Here is a 12,637-nt window from a genome sequence, read left to right on the forward strand (position 1 = left end):
CCTGTTCCTCACTTCCACTGTGTATTCATAAGGGATTTGATTCAGATTGTATCTTACTGGCCCAGCGGTTTTTCCTACTTTCTTCAGTTTAAGCTGGATTTTTGCTATAAGAAGCTGATGATCTGAGTTACAGTCAGCTCCAGGTCTTGTTTTTGCTGACTGTATAGAGCTTCTCCATCTTTGGCTGCAGAGAATATAATCAATCTGATTTCGATGCTGCCCATTTGGTGATATCCATGTGTAGAGTCGTCTCTTGTGTTGTTGGAAGAGAGTGTTTGTGATGACCAGCTTGTTCTCTTGACAGAACTCTATTAGCCTTTGCCCTGCTTCATTTTGAACTCCAAGGCCAAACTTGCCAGTTGTTCCTTTTATCTCTTGATTCCCTACTTTAGCATTCCAATCCCCTGTAATGAGAAGAACATCCTTCTTCAGGTATCTGAAGAAGTGTGCATGCACACGAAAGCTCATACCAAAATAAAAACTTAGTTGGTCTTTAAGGTGCTACTGAAGGAATTTTTTTATTTTACTTCGATCCAGACCAACACGGCTACCTACCTGTAATCCTTCTTTGGTGTCATTTCTAGAAGGTGTTGTAGGTCTTCATAGAATTGGTCAATTTCACTTTCTTCAGCACCGGTAGTTGGTGCATAAACTTGGATTACTGTGATGTTAAAAGGTCTGCCTAGGATTCGTATCGAGATCATTCTGTCATTTTTGAGATTGCATCCCATTACAGCTTTTGCCACTCTTTTGTTGACTATGAGGGCCACTCCATTTCTTCTACAGGATTCCTGCCCACAGTAGTAGATATGATAGTCACCCGAACTGAATTCACCCATTCCCTTCCATTTTAGTTCACTGATGCCCAGGATGTCGATATTTATTCTTGTCATCTCATTTTTGACCACATCCAGCTTACCTCTATTCATGGTTCTTACATTCCAGGTTCCTATGCAATATTTTTCTTTACAGCATCGGACTTTCCTTTCGCTTCCAGGCATATCCGCAACTGAGCGTCCTTTCGGCTTTGGCCCAGCCGCTTCATCAGCTCTGAATCTACTTGTACTTGTCCTCCGCTCTTCCTCAGTAGCATGTTGGACGCCTTCCGACCTGAGGGGCTCATCTTCCAGCGTCATAACTTTTATATGCCTGTTGTCTTTGTCCATGGAGTTTTCTTGGCAGGGATACTGGAGTGGCTTGCCAGTTCCTTCTCCAGGTGGATCACGTTTAGTCAAAACTCTCCACTATGACCTGTCCATCTTGGGTGGCCCTGCATGGCATAGCTCATAGCTTCTCTGAGTTATTCAAGCCCCTTCGCCACGACAAGGCATTGATCCATGAAGTTCCATGGGATCTACTCTCGGGTTAGTAAGGTGCATCCCATGCCAGCCTTTGAAGGGAGGTGGGACAGGCAGATTATAGGAATGGGCAAAGGTGTTTGAAAATGGGTGGGGGCTCTTGGGAAGGGGTCTTTTTGTATGCAACAATGGCAGCGAGGATGCTGATTGCCAAGGGATAGAAAGGAGATAAAATTCCATCAAAAAAGGAGTGGCAAGTAAAAATGCTTCAATATATAGAAGTAGCATAGATGACGGAAAAGATCAGAGTTCGATTGATATAAATAAAATCTGGCTTTATTCCCTTATGGGGTACATAAGAGCCTTACAGAGTTCTCCATCGTTAGGAGAAAAATAACAGAGCCAACGAGAGAATATTGAGAAGCAAAGCAGCTAGTAAGCTTGATCTTTAGTGACTGTTGCAACTGGGTCTTTCCTCATGGCAGGACAAAGGAGAAGAACCCAGAACAAAAGAGAACCTCCACTTTTATCATTTTCCCATCACCAAGAAACAACCCCAAAATACATCATTCCTACTGTACATCACAGCTACGTAATCAATACCTCACAAAAAGGGAGGGTTCAAGGTAGAAATCTGAGCACCTTTTACACCTCTCCTAGTCCTCCTCTCACCCCTCCCAGGTGTGAATTCCTAAACACAAAGAGAAATTAACATTTTCGTAAGAGTTGATCACTGTCTTTTGTTCGAAAGAGTCTTCCATTGTGAATGAAAGTTCCTTCACATTTGGTCTGTTTGGGAGAATCAAAGCGGTTTTCAGGCCTGTCTTCCTGTACTGTTTGCTTGGTACGTTTATGAACATTTATAAGTGATTAGGAAAATAAATAACCTATATCAAGGAAGTCGGAAGTTGATGGCTGGAATAATTTTTTGCATTCATGATGTATTATTCTATTTCTTTAATAAGAGATGTGTTGTGCTTTTTTGTTTTCTTTTTCTTTTTCTAAGCCTTCCTTGTGTGTGTATGAGTTGATTTTAAACCAATAAATATTAAATAAACAAAATAAAAAGGAAGGGAGGTGTTTGAAAATGGATGGAGGCTCTGGGATGGGGGTGCCCAGTTGGGGCTTCTCCGGGGGCAGCAGAATGTCTTGGGCAGGAGAATCCCTGCAGGAGCTCTGTGACTCCCTTGGCTTCTTCCTCCCTCCCAGGAAGCTGCAACTTGCTCTGATTTCTGCCCTCCTCAGGAAGCTGAACCTGCAAACCTGGCCAGGATGGAAGGAGGAAGATGGACGGTTGACCTGGTCAGGCTGTCTCCCGCATCCTTCCCCATAACCTCTGAGCATTCCCTCCCAGGTCCCTGGGAGAAATCTGGTGAGTTCCAGGGGAGAGGAGATGGGGACAGGGATGGATGGATGGTGGAGGGAGAAAGAGGAAAAGATGGAGAGGAGACAAAAGGCAGAGAGTTCCTGGCAGGAAGAATGAAGAGGTGAGCCCTTCTCTAAAGCAGCTCTTTGATTCTTGAATCCCTTTCATAAGGTCGTAGGGGCAGATTTTCTTCCTCCAGGCCTTTAAATCTTAGGAGTTACAGTGGTACCTTGGTTCTCAAACGTAATCGGTTCCGGAAGTCTTCCAAAACCAAAGCGTTCCAAAACCAAGGTGCACTTTCCCATAGAAAGTAATGCAAAATTGTAATGATAAAAATTAAAATTAATTTTTTTTTATCTGCACTGATAATAGTCATTGTTTGGATGGGGGGCTTTTATCCCTTTCCACAGTCACTCACTCAATCATAAAACAAGAAACAAGTGGAGGACCGCTTCTGCAAACGCACGCAGCGCAATAGAGTGCTTCTACTCGTGTGAGCAGAGAAACCTGGAAAAATAACAGAGGGTTACATAACACGAGAATATTGATACATTCTCCACATTTTTCATTTATCTAAATTGTTCATAAATTTATTTACAAGTGATTCCCAGCTAATGTTTTGATTTCCTTCCAGTAATCTCATAGGTAAATTATAAATTCCCCCCATTCTTTTTTAAAGTCCTTGTTTTCTTGATTCCCGAGTCTCGCCGCTAATTTTGCCAATTCAGCATAGTCCAGCAGTTTGGTTTGCCATTCTTCCCTAGTTGGGATTATTGCATATTTTCATCTTTCCCAATCTGCCTCTCCCAATCTGCCCTTTGTATGTTATGTCCTAAGTCCTTTGCCCATTTAGTCATAACTGATTTGACCTGTTCATCCTTTGTACACCATTCTAGGACGAAGTGATACATTTTACACAGATTTTTTATGCTCCTTCCTAAGAGGTTTTTTTTAAATTGTGATGTCTCATAACAGGGTCAACTGCAAAAGCTTTTAATTTACCGTATATGCTTTATTTCCTCCTGTTTTTTTATGTTACTTCCTAAGAGTTCTTTTTGAAATCGTGATGTCTCATAACTAAAACCATTCTTTTTGTCTAGGTTAAAGATATTGTTGAATTGATGGTACTGTAACCAGTCAGTTACAGCTTCCCTTATCTCTTCAAAATCTTTTAATTTCAGTTGGTTTTCAACTTTAGTTAACAGCTTTTTATAAGTCGGCCAAATACTTCTCATATTCAAAAATTTTCAGAGATATTGCTTCCAAGGGGTAAAGCCACCAGGGTGTTTTTTACTCAAACAAATGGTTATACTTCTCCCATACCCTGAAAATGGATTTTCTTACTATAGGATTCTGAAAAGCTCTATGCACCTTGGCCTTTTCCTACCATAAATATGCATGCTATCCATAATTCATGTCCTTCCAGATCTAAAATATTGTATCTGTGTTTTCCAATGTAATCCATTTCCGGTTGCAGCAGATACAGGATGCTTCATAATAAAGTTTCAAATCTGGAAGGGCAAAACCTTCTCTCTCTCTTACATCTGTTAATAATTTATTTTCTATCCTTTGTTCCCGTTCCAGATAAACCTAGATATATCTTCATGCAATTTTTCAAAGCATCTTGCGTTGCTTGTTGCCAGGACTGATTGGAATAAGAAGAACATTTTTGGCAACACATTCACTTTTATTACTGATATTCTCCCCAAAAATGATAAATTCATTCTGCCCCATATCTCTCAATCTCTTTTTTTTTCTTTCCACACATTCTCGTAATTGTCTTTAAAAATATCAATATTCTTAGCTGTCAAACAAATCTCTCAGTATTTGACTTTTTATGTATAACTAACTCTGTTTTCTGTTGTAATTCCTTTCTGTCTTGATCCATCATGCTTTTTACCAAAAGCTTAGTCTTATTATTTAGTTTAAAGCCTTCTACCTGCCCGAAGGCCTGTATCTTTTCTAACACCTTTGGTAGAGTATTTTTGGGATCCTTCACTGTAATTGCAAGGTCAACTGCAAAAGCTTTTAATTTACTGTATATGCTTTATTTCCTACTGTTACTCCTCTAATTAATTTCTCCACTCATTCTCTCTCGCCGGGGCCTCTAATACCAAAATAAATTATAATGGTTATAGGGGCTACCCTTGTCCCCTTCATTATTTTACACTTTTCTGTTCTAACCTTATTAACAATCAGCATGGCCTGTTGGTAAGAATAAATTGCATCAATTCCTCTCCCAAATGCTTCCCCAAAACTCATTTTTTTCTATTATCTTTTTCATAAAAGCCCATGAAACGTTATCAAGTGTCTTTTCAGCATCTACAAACATTAAGGCCGCCTTTTCTCATTTCTAACTTCCAAATATTCAATCATATCAATTATATTCCTTATATTCTCCTTCATCTGATGTTTTGGTAGAAAGCAGGCCTGATTGTGATTAATTTTATTTTCTGCTAAAACACCTTTCATTCTATTGCCTAAAATATGAGTAATGCTCTAAATGGAGTATTTTTCTCGCCTTTTAGTTCAAGAATTATTGAGTTCTGGTCTGAAAGCGTTCTTGCTTGTATTTCTACTTTTTCAATCTATGGACTTCCATCCTCCTGGAGACAGTGATGGCCAACAACTTGGACAGCTTGAAAAAGAGGATTAGACTGATGTCTGTGCTGTACCCTCGTGGTCCTAGGCAAAATGCTTCTTAATACTAGCTCCTGGAAAGCACAGGAAGTCAGAGGGCTCTTGTGCTCAAAAATCCTGCTTGCTGGTTTCCCACAGGCATCTAGTTGGCCACTGTGAGAACAGGATGCTGGACTAGGTGGGCCTTTGCCTAATCAAGCAGGCTCTTCCTATGTTCTAATACAGGCACACCCAAACTTGGTCCTTCAGATGTTTTGGGACTACAACTCCCATCATCCCTAGCTAACAGGACCAGTGGTCAATGATGTGAATTGTAGTACCAAAACATCTGGAGGGCCGAGTTGCGGGTGCCTGTTCTAATATATTGCAATATTTTTACACTTACACGTGGCATAGTAACACTAAAGTTTTATTTCTTAGTCATAGGTGAGGCTGCTACTCAAGCCTGTGATCATTTCTTCCCTGGAAAAAGAGAAATACTGAGATGTGTCTAAGAAGCCCATTCCAGCATAGATTATAAAATAATGAAGTTTATTAAGTGTGAATGGAGTGATCTTGTGTTGTTATTGCCGTTATCTCATCTCATCTCCATTCCCCAAAATTTGGAACATAGCGAGGGCAGTGGAAAAAGGAGAGGTGTTAAGAGAAGGTGCATATTGGGATTGACATGTGTTCAGTTTCTTTCTTGTCTTTCTTGAAAGTCTAACAGGATTCTCTTTCCTCCTACTCCCAAGCAGGTGAGGAAGGTGATGGCCAGAATTCTATGGAGCCATCTGTCACTTCATCGGGAAGAACAAAGAAACAGTTTAAATGCATGGAATGTGGGATGTGCTTTAATAACAGTGGAAGACTGAGGAGACACCAACAAACACACAGAGGGGAGAAACCATTGGAATATATGGCATGTGGAAAAAGCATCAGTCAAAATGGAGCACTTCAAATACATCACCGAACCCACACGGGGGAGAAACCATTCAAATGTACTGAATGTGGAAAGTGCTTCCGTCAAAATGGAGTACTTAGAATACATCAACGAACCCACACGGGGGAGAAACCATTTGAATGTATTGAATGTGGAAAGAGCTTCAGTGAAAGGGGACACCTTAGAATACATAAACGAACTCACATGGGGGAGAAACCATTTAAATGTTTTGAATGCGGAAAGAGCTTCACTCAAAATGCAAACCTCAGAATACATCAACGAACTCACACAGGGGAGAAACCATTTAAATGTATCGAATGTGGAAAGAGCTTCAGTGGAAGTGGACACCTTAGAATACATCAACGAACTCACACAAGGGAGAAACCATTTGAATGTATTGAATGTGGAAAGAGCTTTAATGAAAGTGGAAACCTTAGGAGACATCAACGAACTCACACGGGGGAGAAACCATTTGAATGTATTGAATGTGGAAAGTGCTTCAGGCGAAATGAACACCTTAGAATACATCAACGAACTCACACGGGGGAGAAACCATTTGAATGTATTGAATGTGGAAAGGGCTTCATTGAAAGTGGAGCACTTAGAAAACATCAACGAACTCACACGGGGGAGAAACCATTTGAATGTACTGAATGTGGAAAGAGCTTCAGTGGAAATGGAGGCCTTCGAACACACCAACGAACTCACACGGGAGAGAAACCATTTGAATGTATTGAATGTGGAAAGAGCTTCGGTTACAGTGCAGCACTTAGAATACATCAACGAACTCACACAGGGGAAAAACCATTTAAATGTATTGAATGTGGAAAGAGCTTCAGTGAAAATGGAGCTCTTAGAATACATCAACGAACTCACACAGGGGAAAAACCATTTAAATGTACTGAATGTGGAAAGTGCTTCATTCGAAATGGACACCTTAGAAGACATCAACGAACTCACACGGGGGAGAAACCATTTGAATGTATTGAATGTGGAAAGAGCTTCAGTGAAAATGAAACACTTAGAAGACATCAACGAACTCACACGGGGGATAAACCATTTGAATGTATTGAATGTGGAAAGAGCTTCAGTGAAAATGGACACCTTAGGAAACATCAGCTTACTCATGCAGGGGGGAAACCATAGATATTTGGAAAGAGCTTCAGGGGGAGTGGAGATCTTAATATTAATAAGCAAATTCACATGGGGGGGATTGTATATAATGTTTTCCACTCAGGTTTCCCAGCTTTCCTGGGAAGTGAAGATGACTGTCAAGTCTCTGGATGTTTCAAAAAGAATAATCTAATGACAAAAATAAAGAAAGTGGAAATACTCTAATGGCAAAATTGATATCTGACCACAACCCGGTGATGTTAGAGATGAGAGAAGGCAAAAAGAAAAGTAAGGGATGGAGATTAAATGGGAGGTTATTAAATGATGATAAATTAGTTGAAAACACAAATAAATTGATGAAAGAATATTTTGAATTAAATATGATACAAGAAACAGATTTGAGAACAGTGTGGGATGCGGGAAAGGGGTTTTTATATACAGCAAAATATAATACAAAAAAGAAATAGAGAAGCTAAGTCAAATAAGATAAAACAGAAGATTGCAGATAATGAAAAATTATTTGCTAAATCACCCAAGGATGTGCAAGTGAATAAAAAAATTAAAATACTACAAGCTCATCTATCAACAATATTGAGTGAGGACATGGAAAATAGAATAAAATGGATGAAACAAAAATCATTCAAATTAGGCAATAGACTAGATAAACTCTTAGCGTGGATGATCAAGAAAAAACAGAAGGAGAAATAAATAAGGTAATATTTTGTTGTTTAGTCGTGTCCGACTCTTCGTGACCCCAAGGACCATAGCACGCCAAGCACTCCTGTCTTGCACTGCCTCCCGCAGTTTGGTCAAACTCATTTTCGTAGCTTCGAGAACACTGTCCAACCATCTCGTCCTCTGTCGTCCCCTTCTCCTAGTGCCCTCAATCTTTCCCAACATCAGGGTCTTTTCCAGGGAGTCTTCTCTTTTCATGAGGTGGGCAAAGTATTGGAGCCTCAGCTTCAGGATCTGTCCTTCCAGTGAGCACTCAGGGCTGATTTCCTTCAGAATGGATAGGTTTGATCTTCTTGCAGTCCATGGGACTCTCAAGAGTCTCCTCCAGCACCATAATTCAAAAGCATCAATTCTTCGGCGAGAGAATTGATGCTTTTGAATAGAGGAATCTATTACAATACCGATTAATAATTTAATGAATAAAATAATGTTGGAAGGTGAAATCCCCAATTCATGGCAAGAGGCTAATATTACATTAATACAGAAACAGGGAACAGAGAGAGAAATGGTTAATAATTATAGGCCTATATCATTACTTAATAATTATTATAAATTATTTGCGGGAATATTAGCAAACAGATTGAAATAATATTGAAAGACACCTTACATCTTGATCAGGCAGGATTCCTGCTGAACAGACATAGAAAATCAAACATGAGGACAGTAATAGATTTACTGGAATATTTAGAATTAAGACCAAGCAAAGGAGCGGCATTCATGCTAATTGATGCCGAAAAAGCATTTGACTACCTATCGAGAAGTTTTTTACAGAAGATCTTAGAATTAATTCCATTAGGTGAAAACTATTGTGGAGCTATAAAGGCGATCTATGAGAATCAATATGCTTCTCTGGTAATAAATAATGACAAGACGGAGAGATTCTCAGTATAAAGGGGCACCAGACAGGGCTTTCCCCTCTCACCTTTACTCTTTATTCTATCTCTAGAAATATTACTAACAGAATTAAGAGAAGAAAAAGAATCAAAGGAATTACACTGGGAAGAGAGGTTTATAAGACCATGGCTTTTGCAGATGACATCCTATTAGCCACAGAAGAACCTCAAATTGGTATTAAAAAAGTGATAGACATAAATAATTTCTGCAAAGTGTCAGGTTTTAAAATGAATATGAATAAAACAAAATTAATGGTAAAAATATGCAGGAACAGGAACAAAAAGAAGGATCAGGTGGAGTTACAGGTCGTGAAGAAGGCCAAATATTTAGGTATAAATTTAACAATGAAAAATTGTGGAACGAAATAAGAAAATATTTAGAATCTTGGAAAAGGTTAAAATTTTCACTCTGGGGGAGAGTTGCCATAATAAAAATGAATGTATTACCAAAGTTACTATACCGATTATAAATAAGGAAAAGTGCTTTGAATTATGGAAAATAGATATAACCAATTTTGTTTGGCTGGGTAAAAGACCCCAAATAAAATATAAATTGATGACAGAAAGATAAGGTGGAGGTGGTTTGGCGTTACCAAATTTTAAATTATATTATGAAGCGGAATGCCTAATTTGGATTCAAAATTGGATCAGATTGGGGAAAAATAGTACTGTATGTTGGATTTCGAGGGTTTCAATATTCAATTTGGTTGGCATGCTGTCGGAAAAGCCAGTGGTGCGAGACAGGGATCCACAGATGCAAAAAAGTACACAGACAAGTGCTGAGAGAGCTCTGAGCGAAGAGCTGAGCGAAGTGCCGACCGAAGTGCTCACCTTCCTCCCAGCCCCAGCTCTTCTTTATTAAGAATTCTCCCCTCGTAAAATACATTAACCATTAACACATACATCACTCATGCCAACAAGGAAGATGTGTAAACAGACAGACTGGCGCCAGTGGTCCTGTGGTCCTGTGGTAAATTACTTGATGGATTACTCCCCAATAAACCTGTGCCTTACACAGAGAACTCCACCCGCACACCCCCACATCACCTCTTTCTGTTTATTTTTAAGCAACAGGGTAAATTAACACGTGGAAGCCTGATAGGGAGTCGCTGATACCTCGCAATGAAGGCTCCACGTGAAATTCCAGTGGAGAGGCATGCAGCCTGAAACCAGGTCATACATTGACCAAAGAGGGAGGGTAAACATTGAATGCAGCAACATAACATAACCAAGCCACAGGCTAATCCTATAACCGTCAAAAGTGTTTTCCTGATCCAGGCACCGTTAGGCAACCAAGACAGCAGCCATTCCCATGGATCAAAACCCACGGCAGGTTGCAAGGGCCGTGCAGCCACCAAGTTCTCCATTTCTTGTATAGTATGAGTAATGTTAGGACCATTATCTTGCACATACATGCAACAATGACTATGTATTAAGGCACATACGCCTCTTTTCGAGGCTAAAATTACATCCTGTAATTCTGTATTGATCAATTTCATGCCTTTAACTGTGTCATTGAACAAAGCCTCTGTCCAGTTAGCTAAGTGATGCAAATCTCTATAATTCATTGCTACTCCTAATAATGGCAAAATACTACGAGCTATCTGAGTATCAGTATATTGTGTTATAGGGGCATTGACTTCGTGTTTATAGCGCAAGCGGGTGTGAGGAAGGGCATCTAACTTATACACCAGTTGTATCACTACCCCTAGAGTGCAAGTCCCTGAAAAAGCAGAGGGAATCTCTTTGTATGCTTTCTTACCACACAAAAGCCACAGATTTGATTGTAACACGCATGTGGATCTCCAACTCTTCTTCATCCAATCAAACCATGAATGAAAATCACGGCATGTAGCCTGTTGGTAATATGTCATGTATCTGGTAACATTAGTAAGTGTTACCTTGGGCCTGCCGCTTTGGGTAGTGACGTTAAGAAAACAAGAACTACCATTAACATATAAGTCCAATTACAATGAGGATAATGTCCTAAAAATCTGCTACTATCATGATTAAAACGAAAACATCGTGGAGCTACTTCTAATAATGATAATATAACAGGGGGTGAACTAATACGATTATCTCTCATATTATTACTAATTCTAAAAGAATCATTAATAGGAATACCATGCAGTAATATACCCGAGTGTCGTGACTACGGGGAAATATGTAAGCAAATCCAACAATCAGAATAGTTAAGCAATTTCGCAAACTGAGAAATATCCTGTACATAGGTATTATTATTCCATATGGAATGATAAGAGTCATGTCTTTGATACTTCTGTAAAATGGCAGCACGCCTAGAGCGATTATGGCTTGCAGATCGAATAAATGGAAGGTGATCTTAACGGAGTGCAGCCATATTTAGAGCACGATGCCGCCAGGTGCAATGGTGTTTCAGACCGGGTGACAGGCGCTGTCCTCCAGAAAGAGTGTAGAAAGGTCTGCCTCCTCCCTCTGCGGCATCTGCGACGACTGGGCTGAAGAAGAAACTGTAGATGATTGCCAGGGTCGTACATAGCGTGCTGGCACCCACAGAGGGTCCCCATCGATGGCATATCCACGTCCCCAGGTAATCAGCGGTACAGGGCCACGCCATGCTGGATCCGGATGTTTCCTGAAAGACACAAGGGGGCGAGGCAGCTCCTCCTCTTTTCTAAAATGTAATTCTGCTGGAGGAAGCTGCTTATTATGTGGGTATAAAAGATTAAAAAGCACTTGATGCACAATATAAGATATTTTAACAATAGGAGCGTTCTTTCCACTTAGTTGTTTAAAAAGCAGAGATTTAAAAGTTGAATGCTCAACAAATGCTTGTCCTGTAGAAGTAAAAGGAATACCATGAGTTAATTTCACATTCCACAATTTACAGAAATCAGAAAATCACTTAGAAATATACGCAGGGCCATTATCCGTTCTGATGCTGCTAGGCTTTCCCATGACCGAAAAACAGCGCAGAGTGTGCTGTATTACGTGCCTGGCTGTCTCCCCTTTTAAGGGCGTCGCCCAGATGAAGCCCAAAGACGTGTCCACCGTGAGGTGCAGTCTTGAAAAAAGAGGCTAACAACGGGGTGAGAGTGACATCCATTTGCCAAATTGAGAGAGGGGCAATCCCTCTGGGATTGACAGCATCAAAAGGAAACATGGTAGGGGCTTTAGAACAAGAAAAACATTGCGAGATAATGTCTCGTGCCTGAGAAATTGGTATTTGAAAAGACTTGGCTAGAACCCTGGCAGATTGATGAAAGGTGGCATGGCTCAGCAGAGGGTCAAAAAACAAAGAAAAGACCAGCTCTTGCTTCAAAGCAGCGTCTGCTACAGCATCTTGTAGCAGACGCTGCAAAGAGAGAAACAATTGCAACAAAATCATCATCCAGAGCAGGGTAATGTATGCCACTGACAAGAATGTTAAAAGTCTGGAGACATACTGAGTATAAACAATCAGGTTAAACTTCACATTCTGAAACAGATCAAATGCCAAAATCACCACAGCCAATTCAGAACGCTGAGCGGAGTTCTGCTCCGTTGTAAATCTTGTCTTCCAGGCCCCCTCCTCCCTCCACACAACCACCCCCCTCATCTTTGTCCCATCTGTGAAGAGGGTGAGAGCAGAGGTGATAGGGGAGGGGGAGCACAGGGAACGGAGGGAATAGGAGACAGAGGAAAGAAAGAT

At 40.3% G+C, this 12,637-nt stretch overlaps 2 protein-coding genes across 17 annotated transcripts in view; one reads left to right on the forward strand and one right to left on the reverse strand.

Annotated features, from left to right (window-relative positions):
• LOC132591586 (uncharacterized) overlaps positions 1-12,637 on the forward strand; it is a 93,789-nt gene that overhangs the window by 61,008 nt on the left and 20,144 nt on the right. For 3 of the 16 annotated variants that reach the window (XM_088663526.1, XM_088663524.1, XM_088663522.1), the window contains exons 2-3: positions 2,544-2,670; positions 6,039-7,564. In XM_088663526.1, coding sequence (XP_088519652.1) covers positions 2,571-2,670; positions 6,039-7,372 — 1,434 coding nt within the window. In that variant the 5' untranslated portion in view covers positions 2,544-2,570 and the 3' untranslated portion in view covers positions 7,373-7,564. Of the gene's footprint in view, positions 1-2,507; positions 2,786-6,038; positions 7,565-12,637 lie in introns of those variants that run through there. The other 13 variants (XM_088663534.1, XM_088663533.1, XM_088663529.1 and 10 more) reach the window with 8 other exon arrangements.
• On the reverse strand, positions 9,873-10,975 carry LOC148687069 (endogenous retrovirus group PABLB member 1 Env polyprotein-like). The gene has a single exon (XM_088663637.1). The coding sequence runs from the start codon at positions 10,839-10,841 to the stop codon at positions 10,011-10,013; it is 831 nt and encodes a 276-aa protein (XP_088519763.1). The 5' UTR covers positions 10,842-10,975; the 3' UTR covers positions 9,873-10,010.

Source organism: Zootoca vivipara, chromosome 2 (assembly GCF_965207765.1).
Source record: "Zootoca vivipara chromosome 2, rZooViv2.hap1.1, whole genome shotgun sequence".
NCBI classification, from domain to species: Eukaryota; Metazoa; Chordata; class Lepidosauria; order Squamata; family Lacertidae; genus Zootoca; species Zootoca vivipara.

Bases quoted from the DNA above. Each gene is read 5' to 3' on its own strand.
- LOC148687069 (XM_088663637.1), bottom strand. From the start codon at position 10,841: ATGACATATTACCAACAGGCTACATGCCGTGATTTTCATTCATGGTTT.